The 21,476-nt window shown below is 41.6% G+C and overlaps 2 protein-coding genes across 2 annotated transcripts; one reads left to right on the forward strand and one right to left on the reverse strand.

Moving 5' to 3' along the window:
- Positions 1-509: 509 nt before the first annotated feature.
- Positions 510-10,266, reverse strand: LOC308155086 (short transient receptor potential channel 7-like; the record flags this gene model as incomplete). Its single annotated transcript, XM_080528329.1, has 12 exons — positions 510-640; positions 2,619-2,694; positions 2,785-2,865; positions 3,002-3,223; positions 3,591-3,786; positions 3,896-4,160; positions 4,368-4,601; positions 4,766-4,982; positions 5,185-5,349; positions 5,720-5,902; positions 7,448-8,210; positions 9,875-10,266. The coding sequence occupies 12 exons, from the start codon at positions 10,264-10,266 to the stop codon at positions 510-512; spliced, it is 2,925 nt and encodes a 974-aa protein (XP_080384455.1).
- A 2,734-nt stretch (positions 10,267-13,000) lies between these two features.
- avd (avidin) lies at positions 13,001-18,515 on the forward strand (the record flags this gene model as incomplete). Its single annotated transcript, XM_080529223.1, has 4 exons — positions 13,001-13,039; positions 15,245-15,458; positions 15,890-16,010; positions 18,434-18,515. The coding sequence occupies 4 exons, from the start codon at positions 13,001-13,003 to the stop codon at positions 18,513-18,515; spliced, it is 456 nt and encodes a 151-aa protein (XP_080385349.1).
- Between the last annotated feature and the right edge of the window lie 2,961 nt (positions 18,516-21,476).

Raw genomic sequence — 21,476 nt, forward strand, 5'->3', positions numbered from 1 at the left:
GTAGTCCAGACTAACATAGAACCAAGAAACACTCAAACAAGACAATGTACATAAAACATACATAAAGCTGGGGTAGGCCTATTCAACTTATTTGAGGAATTCAATAAGTGGCTAATTTGTTTATGGCCAAAGAGAGCTTACTAAAAAGGAGTTTACAAAACTTTACAACTGGGGTACATAAGGAAACTCCTCCCCAAACCAGACAATATTAACCTGACTCTTCTTTATTTCTCCTGTTTTACTACTTTGGACGCAACAACAAAGCAACAACATTCGTACAGAAAGTCTAAAATAAACTCTCTCTTTACAATTGAACATAGTCATGCTCTGTCATGATCTATTACATTCTAATTTACAGTCACCAAAGATTTGAATATTTTTGACTATAGTGAAAATAGAGGCAAGGCCCTTGTATACAGTGGAGTGGAGTGCAAACCATTAATCAACCAAAACAGAAAATACATCTATCAAAATACATTTGAAACACAATTTGCACCGCTTAATTCCACTCAGGGTTTCTTGCTGAGCTTGTCACCAAGTTGTTGGATCAAGTCAGATAGTTCCTCAGTGGCCTGAGATTTCTCCTCCAGGAGCTCATAACGTAGGCTGGAAATATCCTGTTTTATCTCCTTCAGCTCACCTGCAGAGGATGCAATGTATGTTATTGATCACTAATTTCATTACAAATTGTGACACAGTCTTGTCAAAAGGTCTGCATGTTGGCAATTTCCAAGTCGGGCAAATGACCAAAAAGCTTACTAAATAACAAACAGCAGTTTTAGGATCACTAAATACTTGATTTGAATAATATGTGATACATGGCTTGTAAACAAACTTATGTTTTAGGATGTGTTCAAAAGGACTGTGTGACCATCTAATTATGTGTAGTTATGTGTTTTTAGCATGTTGATTTTCTATAAGCATGTTGAGATGTGCTAAACATGCAGTTAGATGTTCATAGCGATGTTCATTCTTAGCTGCTAGCTAGCTACCAATGCGATGGTAGCAAATGCGTCTGTTTTGATTCAGTGCGAGTTTCTCCGGTATTTGGTTTGAGGTGTACCAACATTCAAATAAGCATATCGTCTTCAACTATTTTCTGATTTCAATGTAGGACACATCATAACACAAACAACAATCTGCACTTTCATAATCTGTAAAAAAATAAATAATAAATAAATAAAATAAAAGACCTTGCCCTACTTGGGGACTTTTTCATCAGAATGAAGTCACAGCCTGGCACAGTGACCTGCATTAGGGCCCAGAGTCATATTCTTGATAAGATCTCAAGCACTGAGTCTCAACAATATAAACTGATACTAATATATACTAATACCTGAATGTTACATTTCTAAATTAAATTTAAATAAGGATTAATACCAGGTCATTAGATGTTCAAAAATGTACAAAGCGCGCGAAGGAATTTTGGGTTATGTTTGACACATGACGTGCGTAACGTTACGTGCGCCCACATTCTGCACAGAAGAAGAAGGCATCTAGCTAGCGAACAATCACGGAGAGAGAAACAATGATGCCCAAGCACTAAAGTGATTTTCAGAAAAGCAAGGCAAAAGAAGAAACTGAGAAAAGAAAAAAAACTAAAATAGCAAGTTTCTTTAGCAAGAAAAACACAGCTGAGGAAAAGGCGCCGACGACTGTTGTCAATGTGCAGGTGGTGCGCAGATTAATCAGTAGATACAGCCTAGTGTTCGAGTTATGTGGGAGTCAATGGGAGCTGAGCTGTGTGGCTGAGGTGTGTGTGTGAAAGTGTTGGACCACGTAACAGTCTCTCTCTCTCACAGAAAGTGCACCCTTTACTAGGCTATTATTTATTTTGGCTAATGAAAACTTGTTGTAAGCTAGGCATGAATTGTGCAAAAAGTAAAAAAAAATTGCGTGCTACTGTAGGATCTCCATGGGGTTTTCTAGAACATATATGCTTATGTCACTCAGACACACACATAACACATACCCACACACTTACACACACACATTCTGCTTCTTCCATTCTAGTCTTCAGGTCAGCCTGATCTTCACGGTTAGCAAGGACGCCACAATAGACAGATTCGGGGGTTGTTATCTTAAGACCTTGGGGGGTGTTAGGCGCCAGGGCACAGACAGATGGTGGTCAAAGGTAGATGGGTTAAGTTGCTGCCGAGGAGTCAATCTGTCCTTGGCAGAGAGGGTGAGCTCATTCACAAACGTAACATCTGAGATAACATGGAGAGTATTTAAACCTGTCTGTATTTTCACAATGATGGTCGTCATCGTCGAATGTCGAATGCTGGTACTGTGCTGATGAACCATTTGCTGCTGTCTTATTAAATCTTAAAGTACAGAGATTCCGACCCGTGTTGAACGTTCTATTACTTGTCAAAATCGTGTATGCTGCACACCTGATCTATCTGAGATGACACAACGCATGTAAGATCACGAATCCTCAATAGATCGATCCATTCCATCTAATTACCGACAAGAAGATTCTACACTACCTAGGGCCCACTCTGGCCATCTTGCATTAGGACCCAGTGCAGACTCGTTACTGGCCTGGCAGTTAAAAATGGTTTGGCTGTTTAGAACAACCTCTGGACTTTATGTGACTCATATGAAACACTCACCTTCATTAATCTCGTCGTTTTCACTGTCAACCTGAGCCTTAAGCACATATCGCTTAATTAGTCGCTTCATGAGTTTCTTATGAAAAAGAAAGAAGACAGGAAATTTAGAATCTACACTTCTGGGTATGGCATATGCGTAGTATTGACCATTGTGGAGAAAAGGTACCTGGTATCGAGTAGGATGATTGATGGGTTTCCTAATGGTGAGATCTTCCAATGCCCTAGTTTGGGTATTGTACTGATGGAGCTGAAACAGAATCAAGATCATAGCCATTTTTGCTGTTAGAAGCCAGTGTAGCACAGCGCAGCACACACATCAGAATCAGGGGAAAGACAACATCTAATGAGGTAGATGTACAACGCCCAACCCCAACCTTTCTGACCTTAAATCGCACATTTATCATGCCAGTCTCCCGCTGGTTGTCATGGTGATGGGCTTTGGCCTTGCACAGCTCCACCAGGCAGGCCCGTGTACGTAGGGCTACGTAGTAGAAGGACTTGGGACTGGGAACCAGGTTAAATGGTGGAGGCAGTGTCCGCCCTTCATCAAAGTAGGAGAGCCACAGTTTGGCACGGGCAAACTTCCACTCTACGTCAGCATCCTCCTATTGATATAGACAACCATGTTGAGTAATATTACAAAGTCATAATATATGGAGATGGAAGAGGACAGGTAATTAATTACTTGTTCACTACACAAACAATATCAGTCACACATCTGGACAGACACAAATTGAACCGTCTCTAACAACATTAGGGCTAATTTCCCCCTACATAGTATAATCTTAGATGAAAAAGCACCTTCACATGAGAGTTTCCATTGAAAGTGTGATTTAGGACTAGAGTTAATTTTGTCTGTGACACAGCCCCCTATGTGTTTTTCCATTTCTACTCTGACCTCCAAATACTATAGTAATGATTAACTATTGATTTGTCATTAATCTAGTGGTGTTCATTGGTTCCTGGTCTCACCTCAATCTCCTGATAGGAGTGGTTGATCATTGCAATCAGCATGTTGAGCAGTACGATTACCATGGTTACGTTGTAGACGCCAAACAGAATATAACCAATGTTCTCTATGAACTTATGGTCATACTTCAAGACCACAGAGATAACCTCAGATAAGCCGAAGATGGACCAGAATAGAGTCTTAAAGCTCTCCTCCACCCTATGGACACACACACATACAGACAATATCTCAGAATACATATAGAAATATCTCAGAATACATCATTCTACAGAATGTTTAATTGTCGATGAACACAGAGTGCACTTACGTGGTGAAAGCTGGGTTGTACTTTGCTCCAAGGTAGTAGGAATACAGATTAAACATGCCAATCATAAAAGCTAGGAAGACCATAATGAAGATGACCATGAACTTGAAGATGTCTTTAACGGTCCGGCCCAGGGAGATTTGGAGTGGGCCAAAGCTCTCATTGGCTGGCAAGATGTAAGCAATGCGAGAGAAACTGAGCACCACTGCGATAGAGTACAAACCCTCAGAGATGAGCTGAGGGTCAGATGGTAGCCACCTGTTCCTAGCTGAGAGAGACAGACAGGCAGACATACAGGCAGACATGGGCAGACAGACAGACAGAGAGAGTGACCAACAGTTAGACAGATGGACAGTGACAGACACACATGTTCATAAAAAGGTGGGAAACGATATCCACCGCCCCCCCCCCCCCCCCCCCCCCCCCACAAAACAAAAAGCTGTCTGGGGCAGTCAGAGCATATCACAGTACTTACCGTAGGTGAAATATGCTACATCTGCAGGCAAGACAGCGTTGCTCAGATCCACGTTGGGCACATGCAGGTCCACATAAACCTGAGCCTGAGAGGCCTTCAGGAAGGCCATGAGCCGTGCTGTGAATGATGCCACGAAGATAGACAGCATGCCAAAGTCCAGAACGTTCCACAGGTGCATGGCATACTCCCGTGGTCCGTCCACCCAGATCTCCTTACACTCTGACCAGATCATCCCTAAGAACGAGAACCAAGCTTTTTAAACACCTTCGTGTTACAGTCAGGTTATACTTAGTTAGCATCATTCCAACACAGATACTCAGCTATCTAGCTAGCTATTGGCTAGAAAGCAATATCTCTCCCCTCAAAAAATGACAACAATGAACAATACAGTGACTCACCCAGAACCCAGTTCATGATGAGCATTTCTGTCCAGGAGAACTGAGTGGTTTTGACCCTAAAGACCTGATGGGGGTGGTCCGTTACCGTCTCGTTAGGAAGGTTCTTGACACCTTCAAAGCGGTCCGAAGCGTTAAGTACCAAGAGGCCAAGAAAGATGGTGAACGACACAGCATGGGCCACAAACTTCATGAAGGGACTGCGGAGAATCCGACTCAACTGATGAAGAGGAAATCGATCACAAAGACACAACCGTCAACCTACAACCATTATAAATCACACTTTCAATTACACATATTTATTGAGGATGCTATAGTCTAAGACTAGGCTTAATCTGTGTCCTGGAAACCAGACCTGTAACTTTTGCTTTAGTAATAGTGTGTTGAGTGATTCTGAAAAGACACAAAAAAATACTGTGTACCTTGCTACAGGGCATGATCCAGTATGCAATGGCGAGGAAAGGCAGACCAAAAGTCACTCCCAGGACTATCCAGCATTTGACCCCAATAGACTGCTGCCTGAGACCAGCTAGGTTCTCATACCATAGGGTCAGGAGCTGCTGCTGGCAGTTAGGATGGGCCACAAACTGGACAGATATGACGAGAATAAAACAAACAACAAATATTACAATTTGACAACCAAAAGTGACTAAGGTAACTGACTTTTAGCATGGCATATTTTAGTTTTATGGAATCCCTCATTTCCATCGATGGGTATAAAACATTGCTTTTTCATACACGTTTTAAAAATGTCCATCCCATTTCAGGCCGCCTCATAAAACATTTTCAGCATTGGGGCAATGTCAACATAGTCATTGAAAGCGTTTTTGTAATGCTGTGTTGCTATTTAAATCTGGACATTTCAAATCACACAAACACACTGACAAAGACACTTACTGTATGTAGCATAAAGGGAAAAAAAGCATGTTTGGTATTAAGTTGAAAGGTTCAGCTAACCTTCTTGACCTCATACTTTATTGCCAATTTGACCCGGCTGAGACAGGGTCGATTGCTATCACCAATCGGAGTTTGGTCCACATCCCCATTCAGAATGGCCTCCACTTCCTCTGTGTCTCTGCATAAGTCAAGCACTCCCACCACAAAGTCCTTACACTGCATGGACAGCTTCCTGTAGTCATTCTACACACATAAATGGAGAAAATTAATAATGTGTGATGAGAGAGAGACCCAAAAGGCACTCAACATTTTTAACTGATAATATTACTCTCTCACATTTTGGTCCAGAGGAGGTACAGTATTCAAATTCCATTATACAACTGCAAAACCTCAGGCCAACCATTACTCCATTGACACAGCCAATGTGACATAATTTCATTAATTCTCAAGCCATGCAAAAAGCTTTAAAATATTACAAAAGTTTAAGTGTTGAAGTGCCCACTCGATTTAACAAACAACAGTTTTAGGATCACTAAATACTTATTATTTGTGAATTGGATTTACTGTATCATCTGCCATAAGCTACTGGGTAAGTGATACATGGCTTGTAAACAAACTCAAAAGCAAGGACTGTGTGATCATCTAATTATGTGTAGTTATGTGTTTTTATCTGTTTTATCATTTTATTCTGTTTTATCATCATGTTGTGATGTGCTAAACATGCAGTTTAGATGTTCCTTTTTAACTACTAGCTACAAGCAGCTCTTTTGTGTGTGTTTTGATTCAGAGTGAGTTTCTCCGGTATTTGGTTTGAGGTGTACCAATATTCAGATAATCATATCTTCTTCTATTTTCAGATTTCAATGCACACTTTCATAAGAAAAAAGAAAAATGACCTTGCCCTACTTGAAGACGTTTTCACCAGACCCTGTCACATATGTTAATGAGGGTGTGTATGAATGTGAGTATTCATGTGTAATATGTTTGTGATACATGGTCATTATTGAAGTGATTATAAATCACTAAATTGTTAGTGAGTGTTTTATATGTCTCTCTATGAGTTTCTCTCTATGTTTTAGAAAACAAAGATGATATTGTACATGTTCCTGTGAGTGTGTGTATCTGTGCACCTGTGCTCAAATAACAAACCACCAAATGGTTGCAAAGGTCAGTAATCAGAACATAATGAAAAACAGATTAGAGAAAGCTCTCTGAGGGGCATTTTCAATTAACAGCTCATCCGAAACAACACCAGAAGTCAACAGACTGTGTATGGAAATCCCTGATTAGACATGTCCGCCTCACTGTGATTCTCAGAATTAAATTCGCCCTGAGCATCGGTGGCTTATCCTGCATGGTCGAGCAAATTGAATGGTAATACCTGTGAATGGTAATGCCTGGACACAATTCTATTGCATTTCCAAAACATGCACTGAGAAGCATGAGTTTTTGAAAATATGTATGAATATGTTGCCAGGTGTATTGGCAATTCTTGACATGCACTCTCAATCATTTCTTGTGACAAACCTATCACAACAGGTTATTGACAGATTGTAACATGTTACCTATCTCTCATTTCATCACAGCATGTTCCAATATCATTAGTGTGTCGTTTGGGAGAGTGTGCATGCACTGATTGGAATTTTCTGGTGTGTGTGTGTGTGTGTGTGGGGCAGGGGGGTCTTCTGGTCATGAGTGTATTTCTCTCAACATAAGACACCACTCCCCACCACACCATGTTATAAAGCGTGGTCCTGACTTGTGTGTCTCATGTGTGAAGTGTCTCACCTTGAATTCAGTCTCAATGTTTGCCAGTCGGGCCAGCTCGTTGCTAAGCTCCAGAGCTGTGAGCACAGGGTCCTCACTAGACAGGGATAGATAAGCAGCGCTGGCCAGGCCTTTGTAAGCATTCATGCGGGAGCGGGAGTGGCTAAAGGAGTCACGGCACTGCTTCTCTGCACACTCGTTGCACTTACAGAAGTAGTCATGGGGCTTCTCAATGCGTGCTCCCTTCATCAACAGAGTGTGCACTATCTCATACTCCTGACAGTGTGCAGCCAGGATCACAGGGGTCACATCATGTGAGAAACGTGTGCCATCTTCATCATACGCATAAAAGTCATCGTCTCGTAGCTCCTGCTCCAAGGGGCTAAGGGTGAGGCGGAGTCCACAGCCGAACGCTGGGTGGGCCAGGATGGCCTCAACAATGCGTACATACCCCTTACTGATGGCCAAGAGGAGGGCATCGCCCACACGCGCCAGCCCCTCCTTCTTCAGCAGCTGCTCTGTTACCTCCAAGTGCTCATTACCCACAGCCAACTGCAATGCATTCTGGCCCATGTAGTCCACACAGTTGACATTGAGGGTCTTGGACTCCTCTAGCATCTTGCGCACCACTGGGATGTTCCCATACTCGGCAGCATCCAGAAAACGCTCCTCCTCTGCTGTAAGACTGGTGCCCCGCTCGCTGAACATGTACGCAGGGCCACGGATAGCTTGCCGACGACCCTTCTCTCGCAGTGTGGTGTGTCTACGGTGCGTCGTCTCAATTCTGGATGGAAGGATGCATTGAGAGAAAAAGAAAGACAACTAAAACTGTTCAGAGCTTTTAAAGGTCACATATTATCCTATTTTTCAACAAGTTAATATAGGTCTCTGGGGTCCCCAAAACATGTCCTTGAAGAGTTTTTGCAGAAAATACCACTCCGATTTTAATCTAAAGCAGATGATCAGATTATCAGATCTAGCATGCCTCTGTTTCAGTCATGTTCATGATGGGCTGTTTCTGTGTGTTCATCTTTAATGCACATAATATGGTATAATTCTAAAGAGACCCCACTAGGTTGGGGTGGCAAATCTGAATGGCTTTATTCACATGTTTTCTGAAATAGGCAGCCCACAAAAACTGACTGGGTTGTTTTATTACACAGTTTTTGTGTTAGTAAAGACACAAATGTATGTGCCAGAGGGATGTAACCGAATATTAATAGGTTATTCGGAAAAGTACAAATATTGCGATGGAAACAGATACAGATTCTACCCAAAGTTGCCTGTTATTATTCGGAAAATAAAACCATGATTGACATGTCTGTGTGACAGCCATTATGTTTCTTCAAATTGATTCAGATAAAAATGAGCATTATGTTTGCAACATAGGACTTTGATTTCACTAACTAGTCGTTTCATTTATTACACATTTTTAAAAAGTGATCGCTATTCAGTAGTCATCCCCACCGAGTAGTAATTCACGTTTAGGAACTGCAGTAAGGTTAACTCATCAAGAAAAACGAACGCAGCATCATTGGAATTTAAAATTATTCCATTCAACTGAAGGATATTTTTCTATATCGCCTATCTTAATAGTTTTTATTACTTAACTTACTTACTAAGTTAATCGTTTTTATTTCCAATGCAAAACAGAATCTTTCAATTCATGAGAGAGAGAGTTGAACCCTACAGTATGAGGATGTGGAAATATATTTCATAATTCATTATATGCCAATATAATGTTGTATTATAATTAATTTAACGACTTCCGGTATAAACCACACCCACTTCATGTGTTCTATCTGAATACAAATACAGATAATTTTGTAGGTTGAACAGATACAGATACAGATACAGATGATGACATAAGACATCTCTGTGCACCCCTAGTGCACAAGCGCTGAGAAAGTGAATTTTCATAATATGGGACCCGTAATGCCATGTACAGTATACAGCCACCTCATGATGATGACAACACCACCAAGTTATATGATAGTTTTTTTTTTTTTTTTACATTTAAATGATTGTTGATTAAAATCCATTCATTGATTAAAAGGCATCGATCTGCATCATGCATCGATCACATTGAGGGCACATCATCAGTGGTCATTGATGCACTCACAGGAGGTGTATTATTGGAGAAGTTCTAACCCAACTTGTACCCCTTTGAGCAAAATGTACTTGCGTGCCCAATTGTACCCATATCAAATTTCTTAGGCCAAATTATTTGCTGAATTATCAATTAAAAAATTACGAAGTCACCCACGAATACAACTAGAAGAAAACATAGTCTGTTTATTCCAAATGCATTCAGATTTTGTGTGGAAAAAAAATGCTATATTTAATTTCAGCAATCCCAATCCCTATGATCATTGTGAATTCTCCATCTCCACTAGGCCAACCTATAACGGAGGCTATTTCCTTATCATAAATAGATGTCGCACTTACGTCTTCTGAGGCGAATTGCTGGGTTGGGACTCTGAATGTACCCACTCACTGCTGTTGAAGTCGGGAACCCCGTCATCTATAGTCCAGGGAATATGCTCCACTTCAGACTGATACGCACCGTTGTGAACACCGTGAACACTCATTGAGACGATTCGGTGGCCGCGATGGTCGGCGCGGTACACTGTGCGGTCATACTGTGCCTCTTCTGTCGAATTCGTCCGTCGTTGTCGATACAAAGCATCAGGGAGCGTCATGCATCGGGTTAACGTCGGTGGTTTAAAAAACGGGCTGTTGTCGAAGTCAGGGGATGGTAATGGTTGGTGATCTCTATCCCACTGCTCAGGTGCGCTCTCATGACGTCTTGGCCGAGAGGAGACGGTGGCTGTTCTCATCGTGAGTGTGTGCGTCTTTTTCTTCCCGTTTTTTTCAGGGCGAAATATTTTTTTACCGAAAACTAATCGTCCGGTTAGAACAATCTCGTTTCTGAAACAATAATAGCATGATAAGCAAAAGCAACAAGTCTCTCTCTCTCTCTCTCTCTCTCTCTCTCTCTCTCTCTCTCTCTCTCTCTCTCTCTCTCTCTCTCTCTCTCTCTCTCTCTCTCTCTCTCTCTCTCTCTCTCTCTCTCTCTCTCTCTCTCTCTCTCTCTCTCTCTCTCTCTCTCTGATTTACGCAACTGATAATCCGCCTCTTCAGGACAGGACCCTTTGTCCTTGTCAAACAGCTAGTGGTTACACAGATGATTTTTCCATAAGTCTTCTCTAACAAGGTAAACTGTAACTGCTGCTGTGTTTTCTGTGATCTGCAGTAGGACAGGTACACTTGAAACATGTCATGCCCAATTGCCATGTACAGCCTGTGAACTCTGATGAAGTGGGCTGTCATGTCCCCACATCCTGTGTTGGGGCTTTGATCCACTTCAAAGGCACACACAGGGACATCAAGACGGATGTATTCTGCGTTGCAGGTTGAACAAATTATGCAAATCTAATGTGACTGCACCCGTCCAATCTTCTTACAAACACATTTAGTTCTGCCAGATAACATAACTCAATGGCCACAACTGCTAGCCCATCAGCATTGAGAGTAGGGAGAGACATCATTGCTGAAGGTTATGTTTTATTTATGCTACCATACACTCATTAATATCAGTGTTTTCTGTTCAATTCTGGGAGACTCAATTCAATCAATTAATCATGCACCCACCCACACCCACACACCCACACACACACACACACACACCACACACACACACACACACACACACACACACACACACACACACACACACACACACACACACACACACACACACACACACACACACACACACACACACACACACACACACACACACCTCTATCAAACTTCAAGGAGAGCCAATATGCCTTCACATGATGAATGGCTTGCAGTAAAGAAAATAAGTAATTATAGGACAGGATACATTATCTGTGAGTAACAACAACAGTCCAGATCATCTGAGAGTCCAGGTTATTTTGGAAACACCTCTGGTTTAGCCTAATCAATGGCCTTGAATAAGAAATTACATCCTTGGATCAATGGCTTTGATTAAGGCACAAAGGAACAGCAGAGTGGAGACTGCCCACACCATTCAACGCAGAGAGCTCAATTATTGAGAGCCCTGTGGCCACTGTGGCCACTCAGTTTCATAAAATTGGAGTGAAAAAGAGGTGGACGATGGAGATGGAGAGAAATGTGCCCATATAGTACCATAAATGGAAGCCAAAACAAGTGCTACATCTCTTGGTTGGATTTAATGTGTAACAGTAGGCCTACTATTATGTATTTAAAAGGTGACCATATACCCGAACATGTTTAGTACAGTAAATACATTGAAGTTTGTTTAAGCACTAGTTTAAGGCTAGAGCCTGCATTAGAGCACCTTTAGCTGCTGCATTTGTTTGTGTGTCTAGTACTAGACCTATATGAAAAATATGAACACATTTCAGTCAGTATTTGCATGGGGTGCCTCTTTTGATATGATACAATAGAGAGTCAAACAAGAGAAGCCCAATCTACCAGCACTACTTGCTCCTGTAATAACTGATATATTTAATGATGTTTTTGACTATCCGAGAGGAACAGGTTTGAAAGGCCTGGCATCTTCAGTCATAAACATATATTGAGGCTTTATCAGCATGATCATAAAGTCCTGGTGTTTAATTTCCGTCATTTACATTTAGACAGGATATTGTATGTCTGTGTAAATAACCAATGAAGGCCCAGCAAGTCTACACAAAATCACCGAACCGAAATCTATTTAGAAGAACATGGTGGATATTGGTTGAGGTGGGCCAACCTCTCTAAATGCATGGTGTAAAGAAAGAAAAAATGAAATTTTCTAAAGGAGAGCTATAGGTGATCAGTGTTCAGCGATGCAACATTTAAATCCTTTTCCCATTATTTTGAAATGGGATAAGCAGCCATAAAATGGTTCACCGCACATTATTGAATTGAATTGAATTGATGGGACAATTGACGCAATCGTGGAATTTAATCTGGTCTGAACCTCCCCTCACCTCGGTTAGAACTGCTAGGCTAAAGGTCATTGAAGGGTTTGATTGACATAGGTGGGGAAGATATGTCTCAAAATCAATACTTATTTTAGAACCATTTGTTCATAGACAGGGCCATTGAGGACACAACTGGCATTTCAAGGTTTTCCCAGTGGATTGTGAATGACTAGCCCCTACTATTGCAATTAAGATTTTGGGACACATTGGATTTTGCCCCAAATTCAATATGGTGGCCTAAATTCAATATGGCTGCAATTATACCATTTAATGGAGGTTTAATCACCTATAGTACACGTGTAAACATTTTATGAGAAAAGCCAATTTCGTAGTTGTGTGATCATTTGATCAAATAATGGCACATCATTTGAAAGCTTAAAATCTGCACTTTCATAATCTGAAAAAACTGAAAAATGACCTTGCCCTACTTGAGGACCTTTTCACCAGACCCTGTCACATTTGCCTAAGTAAGGGAATGAACTATCCAACAGTCAATGTAAGTTAAACCTTCGATAAGAACAAGTGCCAAGTGCCAAGACAAGCCGTGAGAAGAGCCGTGACTGAGCAGAGTGACTACTATGTCCTTGTAAATATGGCAGTGCCAAGGGGCCAGCAGAGGTGGAAGAATGGAGTGAGTGGGCCATGGTTAAGGGACTGACCATCGAGCTGTTTCCTTTACCGCTCTGTAGGCGAGCACCAGAGTCTTGAATGAATGAATGAATGAATGAATGGTCTTTATTGTCATTGATATAGTACAGGTACCAAACAACGAAATTTGGGAGGGGGGGCTCCCCTGGTGCTAGGAAAGAAAACTAAAAACAAGAAGGGAAAAGAGCTGGTTTACATAAATAAAGGCTATGTACACTGTCCACTATACTATACTATACAAATAAACACTGTGCTGTACTCTATGCTATGCTATACCTATTCTAACATTTCCTATCTCTGAACCTTATGTACCCGAGGGTTGTCATATTGCACATATTGTTATTGCGCATTCATTTAAAGTGTCGCAGTTTGCAGGTTTGAAATGTTCACAGTTGTGTTTCAGTATTGCACTTGATTTCAATCTAGTAGCTGCCATCAAATGTCTAGATTGTCCAGGGCCTAGAACCTAGGTCTTTGCTGTGTTCAGGGCCTGAATGTCCCTGGGGTAGAAGCTGGGCTTCAGTCTGTTTGTCCTTGCGAACATGGTCCTGAACCGCCTGTCCGAGGGCAGCCGAGCAAAGTGTTCGTTCCCAGGGTGGGATGGGTCTCTGGAGATCTTGGAGGCCTTCCTGAGGCAGCGTGTGTTGTTGAATCTGATGCGAGCTGCTACTGGGAGCCAGTGAAAGGTATGGAAGAGAGGGGTGACGTGGAAGAATTTGGGAAGATTGAACACCAGACCGGCTGAGCATTCTGGATGAGTTGCAGAGGTCTGATGGCGGAGGCAGGGATCCCAGACACAAGTGAGTTGCAGTAGTCTAGGTGGGAAGTGCCTGGATCAGGCGTTGTGCTCCTTCTCTTGTGAAGAATGGGTGTATCCTTTGAATGTTGTAGAGGACGAATCTACAGGAACAGTCATTGCTGCGATGTTAGCCGCACAGGACAGTTGGTTGTCTGGGATCACCCCAAGAGAGAGACACGTGTTGCCACCAAATGACCTTTTCACTAATAACATCTATTCATTCTTGTCACAAGAACCATATAGAAAATGTTTCAGGAGATGAGAAGCCAGTCTTGAACACACAAAACCAATTTGTACTCAGGCAGAAATGAACTAAAAAATGTGTTTTTATCAAATATTATATACGTTTGTAGGTGATTAAACCTCCATTCAATGGGATTATTGCAGCCATAATGGACTTCAACATTTTTAATTAGGGGCAAAATCCAGTGTGGTCCAAAAGCTTAATTGCAAGAGATGGGGCTAGACATTCACAATCCACTGAGAAAACTTTGACTGGGCGAAATGCCAGTTTTGTCCTGACTGGGCACAGTCTATTATTGTTCTATATCTCAAGCTCCCCATGGTTTTCAGCTCTCATATCGGCCTAGGGAATCTCTAAGCAACTGCGTTATTAAACCTCCTTCACATCCTCTCCCCTCCTCAGGCTCACGTCCTTGTATGAAAAGACCGCATTAGCACCCCCACCATTGACACAATGATTGAATTGAAGATGGTTTTACTGCCAGTATGGAATTTGTCCCAAAGTTGTGTGGTGATTGTGGACAGTGGACACAACAAACATCACCATCACAGCTGCTGCTAGTTTGCAAATTAGGTTAGGGTCGTTAACAAGGTCTGCTGCTGATTGGCTTAATGCTTAGAAAACTGTATTCACTCAGTAACCGAGCAAAGTGAATGAGATTTGAGAACGTCTAGAGCAGGTTTAATCATGCGGTGCATCATAAAATGTATTTACTATGCTTTTATTTTGGTTGCTCTACTACTACTACCTCACGTAAGTATCAGTTGATTACAGTGGTCACATAGGTAGCATACACTATTGTAATGTGATGTATAGAAGTCAAGAAGTATGTGGTTGAATCTAGGCCCATTATTGTTGTCCTCTCTATCTTGTGTATCTCTGTTCTGGGGAAGTGCTATTATTATTTCCACATTGGAAAACTGCAGATTCCCAGTTTTATCTCATTGCTACTGCAGATGGATTGTCTGTGGAATTCACATGGGAGAATGTGTCCTTGTATTGCAATGATTTAAACTATGGATGTCATATTATACTTGCACTGTGGCATCCATGAGCATTTAATTTAGTTCCTGTTTTAAACATGCCCATGTATACCACATAGAATACAATGTGTGGAAAGTGAGCGTGTCATATTGTTCCTTCAGGCCGTCTGCTGCAATGTCACAGGGCTGTGGAGAAACGATCTGGGCTCTGTGCTGCAGATACAGGCGGTTGGCTCTGAGCTCAGAGGGACCGTTCAGAGTGAAGTGGAAATCATGTCAGGGGCCACAGGTCCAGCCAAACCAGGCAAGCTCCTTGGTGTGGTCAGCAGTCCAGGTCCTCTGACCTCCATTGCTTTCTCTGTGTTATGGGAGACAGGTGAGTGTGTGTCTGACTCTTTCCTCCCAGATGAATGTGATCTTGATTGTTAAAGGTCCAGCATTTAGATTTGAGCTTTAACATGTATTAAATGGCCATGAGGCAGGAATGATGACATTAAGACAAAGAATAATCAGTGATGCACTGGTCCAATCAAAGCACTTAACTGGTGTGGAGGTTGCCTTTACATACTTATTTTACTTTTTCTTTGTTTTCAAGGATACGCATATGTTTGCCACTATTAGTAAACTTGGTGTATGTACGTTTTCAGTTATTCAGTGTGGTCAGAGTGGACAGCAAGGTGTGGTAAGAGAGGATGGCAATGTGTGGTCAAAGAGCGCAGCAACGTGCAAAATGAAATGCTTCACCTATAATGGTACTGTTCAAAAGCTCATAGTGTGATTTTTTAATTGCGTATGACTTTCCCTCAGGCTCCTGTAGCTCCTGGGTTGGCCAGTGTTTCCCCCTGCCAGATGGGAAGCGAGTGCTGAAGACACTCTGGATGCTGCGATCTGTGGCTCCGAGCCCTGCTGACAACTGGAAGAGCACCAGGTATTTCACACTTAGAGGGGGGCACTCAGTCACTGAGACACCATTCGATTTGCCAGCTGCAGGAGTAAAATAATGTTTTATAGTTTTTTCCTGTTTCCAAAATGGACATTCAGTACCTCAAAATCGATTTGTTACTACTTTTTAATGCTTGGTTTCTTTATAACCCTCAGGATTGGAGAAGACATATTCATTTCGGATCACTGAAAAAACAAAACGATGCTCTGGAGTCTGTGCTGCATTCTGTTGAATGGTATATGCACTCTTCATAGTAAAACATTGATTGAATCTATCTGGAGGTGTGTGTGATAATAATAATGATAATAAGTGTTAGATAGGAGACCTCTGCTGGTTAAATGTTGTACTGTAAATGTATGCCTGTGCTAACCTGCAGGGCTGAATGAAGTAAGATTATTTTGATTTGATTTTCAGATTTGATTTTTTTGTGTTTATGGATGTAGACTTATGTTCAGACAATAAGAAACAGTCTTAATACATGTACAACAATTATGTTTTCATTTCATCTCATTAAAACACCCCTTCTTGAAGTACATTCTGTATGATGTGTTTATTGACAGAAAGCCCTTTAATGGTAAGAGACAATTTGCAAATTGTCAGCTGTTTTCCTCATAATGAAATTCTGCATATGGGAAAGGGCAAGAAGCCACCAAATGAGTCACTATCATCAGACTTGATAGTTGGCAGCCATCTGCAAATAAACCTTGTCTCCTCTCCACTCTAAATGCAAAAAAGTGCTTTTGAAAAGTATGCTAAGTTTTTGCTCTTCAGTTCAGCTTTCAGCTTCACTCCCTCTGTCCTCTGCTGTTGCACTGTGTTCTCTGTGTTGTTTGACTCCTCCAGTTCCAAGGACTCTAAGAGAAAAACTTTAATAATATACTAATTCCCATGACAACCAAACAACCTGTTTTCCTCAACAGTAGAACAGCATTCAGGGTGTGAATTAATGAGGACCCAGGGGGAATGAGACATGAGCCTCCCCCAAAAACATCAAAAGTCAAATGTTTGAGGGGGCTGGTCTGTAAATATTGATACCTACTTACACCAACTACTTTGGTGTGTTGGATTGCTGTGTCTATCGTCAGGGCCGGCCGCTGGCATAAGCAGTCTATGCGGTTGCTTAGGGCCACAACAGTGGTGTTTGACCTGACAATAAGGTCCTCCAGTTCCAGGGATCGAGCTGAAATCATGAGGAAAGCAGACTCAGAGTTTCTCTGGGATGTAATGGCTTTCTTACCTGCATTCTCCCTTCTCAGTTGGAGTACCTCAGCTTTCAGCAACACCACCTCTGCCCTCTGTTTCTCCCACCTGGGTCTCAGTTGCATTTGACCTTGTGACAAGAGCACCCAGTTCCACTGATTGAGTTTCGAATAGTATCTATTATAGCAAACACACTGGGCAAGAACAGAAATTGGATGGCCCTGAGGCGATTCAATAAATGCAGTCCTAGATCCACTTTTTTCCTGACCTTCCAATGTTCAGTATAGTGAGTGCTGGCTAAGATTAACAACAAAATGCACCTTCACTCTTAGCCTTCAGCTCCTCAACCTCATCTATTAGCACCAACACCTCCATCCCCTGCTACTTGACCTGCATGTCAGTGGTATTTGACCTGACACGAAGGCCCTCCCGTTTCAAGGATTGAGCTGTAACCAGGTTCATGAAAACCATCACTCTGCTGTTGCTAAAATAGTGTGAAAGAACAGTTCTCTTTTTCAAATGCTTTTGATTACCTTTGTTTTCTGACGTTCCCTGTTCTGTCTCCACAGCAATCGCACTGTCTTGAAGTCTGGACTTCAAGGGCCGGTTTCACAGACAAGGCTTAAGCCTAATCCTGGACTAAAAAGCATCTTCAATGGAGATTTTACATTGAAAGTGTGATTTAGTCCAGGACTAGGCTTAAGCCTTGTCTGTGAAACCGGCCCCAAGTGTCTCAGTTCGACAGCTTGTCCTAGACATGATCGCTATTGATTCAGTTTATTAGCAGGCCCTACACTGTGCTCCAGGACTCCTACCGTGTGTCCTTCTGTACATTCACACCTTCAGTCAGCCTTTTCAATCCATTCACCTGCCTCTCAGTAGCCGCTACCATGGCTCGAATTGAACAGTGCCAAAAATGTTATGTTCACACTACTCACACAGTTTCAGTATTAACTGAGTTACTCAAACATTTTGTAGTGCTGTTGTACCACATAGAAAGGACATGTAAGTGAATAATTTGTGGCAGGATCAAACAGTAATGATGAAGTATCACAAAAATAAAAAATAAATACGGCAAGGATAAACAAATAAGAACACCTGAATGGTCCTGCTGTAGCTCCTCAATTTACTTAATGCAATGCTCAGTTTAATTTCTAACCCAGCCATGCTGGTGCTGTGTTCCCATAACACTGTCTCACCTGACTCAGCCTGGCTCCCAGAGCCTTCACCTCAGAATGGGTGAGCCTCACCGCCTGCTCTGTCAGCATGGCCTTCTGGCACTCCATCTGACTCTCCCTCCCTCTCAGTCTCGCCTCCAGGGCTGTCACTTTCGACCTAAGGCTGTCAAGTCCATTTTGTGCTCCACTGCCGCAGACCCTAGTTTCTTCACTACTGCTCTCAGTTCTCTCAACTCGGTCTATGTCAGACTTGGCTTGCCTGTCTGTTTGTCAGTGGAAATTGCAGCTTCAGTTTTTTGGGTTTCAGTCAGATCTTTCTTTATCCGCCTGCCTCTGTCCCTCTCCACTGAACCTGTCTGAGGGACGTCATTCAGCCTGACTTTCTCACCATTCCATTCCACACAGATAAAAGCAATACCAGCAAGACTACAAGAGCCCTTATAAGCTCACCTTCAGAGCAGTTAGAGTGACTGGTGTACACCATGCTTCTTTTGATATACACACCCACTAGTTAACCATTGATCTCACACAATGGTAGAACTAGGATTTATTTTCCTATTTTGTTTCAGTAATTTAGCAGACACTTTTTTTCAAAGCAACTTATAATAAGTATGTTTATCTATGTAGATTAATCAACTATAACAAGTGCCTTCGGCAGTAATTTTTTATTTATTTTTCATAATGAATGAATGAATGAATGAATGAATGAATGGTCTTTATTGTCATTGATATAGTACATGTACCAAACAACGACATTTGGGAGGGGGGGCTCCCCTGGTGCTAGGAAAGAGAAAAAAAAACTAAAAAAACAAGAAGGGAAAGGAGCTGGTTTACATAAATAAAGGCTATGTACACTATCCATTATACTATACTGTACAGATAAAACACTGTGCTGTACTCTATGCTAATGCTATACCTATTCTAACATTTCCTATTTCTCTGCAACCTTATGTACCCTAGGGTTGTCATATTGCACATAGTGTTATTGCACATTCAACTGGGGAGTCGTGACACCAGTGGCAACCCTCTCCACGTTACCTGGTATGAGCGTTCGTCCAGGTAGGATACAAACCGGGAGAGTGCAGAGCCTGAGATGGCCGTCTCTGAAAGGGTGGAGAGAAGGATCCAGTGGTTCACTGTGTCAAATGTGACAGAAGAAGAAAGTCCAGAAGAATGAGAACAGACTCTGGCAGTGTGGAGGGCCTCCGTTACAGCCCAGAGAGCAGTCTCGGTAGAGCGGTCAGGGAGAAATTCATGAGGTAGGTAAGGAAAGGAAGGGTGTCGTTCGAGATTGATTGGAGAAGGGGTGAGAGGGATGGGATCAAGAGGGCAGGTGGTTGCCCAGTTGGATGAGACACTTTTTAGGACATCATCAGGGGAGAGAGGGGAAAGTGATGATAAACCACGGCCAAATCTACTTGAAGGTAGTAGTGATCGCACAAGGTTGTGTGAATGAGCTGCTAATGTCATCATCCTTTTTTTTTACAAAGTAGGTGACAAACAGCTACTTCTCCCAGGCGATCAGGCTCATAAACAAGCCTATTGAAGACGAATTACTATTATCCCCAAGCACATCCCATGTACTACGGACTACCTAACCTTAAGCACAGAGTCACTTTATTCAATATTACCTCTCACACCCACTGCCACCGTGTGCAATACTCATGACATTTCTACTATTTTATTTTTTACGATTTGTACGGCTAATTGTATCCTGTCTTATTTCGTGAGCTTAGAATTATAAGGTTCTATCTCCGTTTATTGTAGTTCAGAGATATTGAGCGTCAAAGTTTTTACATTCCATTATGTTCTGTGAGATGGAACCTTTGTGTTTTATGAATTACTAACTCAAAAATGTCAACATTTTAAAAATAACACCACACAGGCATTAATAAACACCTAATGGATCAGATTATGTAAAAAACTCAATTTTGACAAAAATGGAGATGGAACCTTATAATTCTAACGTCACGATTTGTCTCCCACAACTTGTCACTTGTCCAATTGTCTCACTTATGTGTCGTACTATTGTCACTTTCTTTATCTTGACTTATCTTTACCTTATTGCCTTATTGTCTTTGTGCTGCAATGTCAGGAACCGAAGCCTAAGAATGTTACTCTCTTACACTTGTATAATGACGTAACAATAAAACGTTTAACTTGAACGTTTCTAGAATTAAAATCTGCTGTTTGGATAGGTTTCTGTGACTATCACTGTCCTCTAAGGTGCACATTTTTCAAACAGGAAAACACAGATACAAGCAGTGATAATATGCGTATGAAGTGAGGCAAAATTGTACATTATACCTTGTGGAATAGTAGAATATATGGTGTATATTGTGCTTAACTCAACAGAAAAGTAAGTAGCAATTACACCACTAGAGGTCAGGTTCTGCCTATTCTTAATATATCTAGGAGGTGATGTGATAGCTTTTTAAAATGCATACTCTTTGTTCAAAATCGGTATCAGTTATTAATGTACATAGACAGCAATACAACAACTACAAAAGTTCAACTGATAGTAACACGATCAAAAGAGTCATTGATCAAACTTTTATTAAAACATAACAATCTACTCATGTTATAGTAGAATGGGGAAAATTAGGCTACTCAAACAGGCTAGATCAGCAGAGGAACCGGTAATTTCTAGTAACCAGGAGATTAACTGATTTACATATCATCAGAAAAAATATTGGGATTTTGACAGCAGACAGCTTCCCCTACTTCCCCATTCAGTGTCTCGAATGCACAGAAATAGTCCTCTTTCAATGTTTTTAGTAGGATGAATGAAATGTAGGGTGCGGCCAAATAGAGGCTCAGAATCAAAACTGTGATTTATCTTGCAGTGACATATGCTTCATATATATATGGACAGATGAGTTCTGGGCTCTGATGGCTCTATAAAAGAGATTAGGATTCAGACTCTTACCATCCTCATTCCAGATAACACTCTCGGAGAATTCTAAGTATCTCTTTTGTAGGATTCAAAGTTTTAAATACCATACCAGAGATGGGGACAACTCATAAATCACTGTTAGAGCTTAAATGTCACAGTTGGAGAGAGAGCGCAAAC

The sequence above is a fragment of the Nansenia antarctica genome (assembly GCF_963989245.1).
Source record: "Nansenia antarctica genome assembly, chromosome: 4".
In the NCBI taxonomy this organism is placed as follows: domain Eukaryota; kingdom Metazoa; phylum Chordata; class Actinopteri; order Argentiniformes; family Microstomatidae; genus Nansenia; species Nansenia antarctica.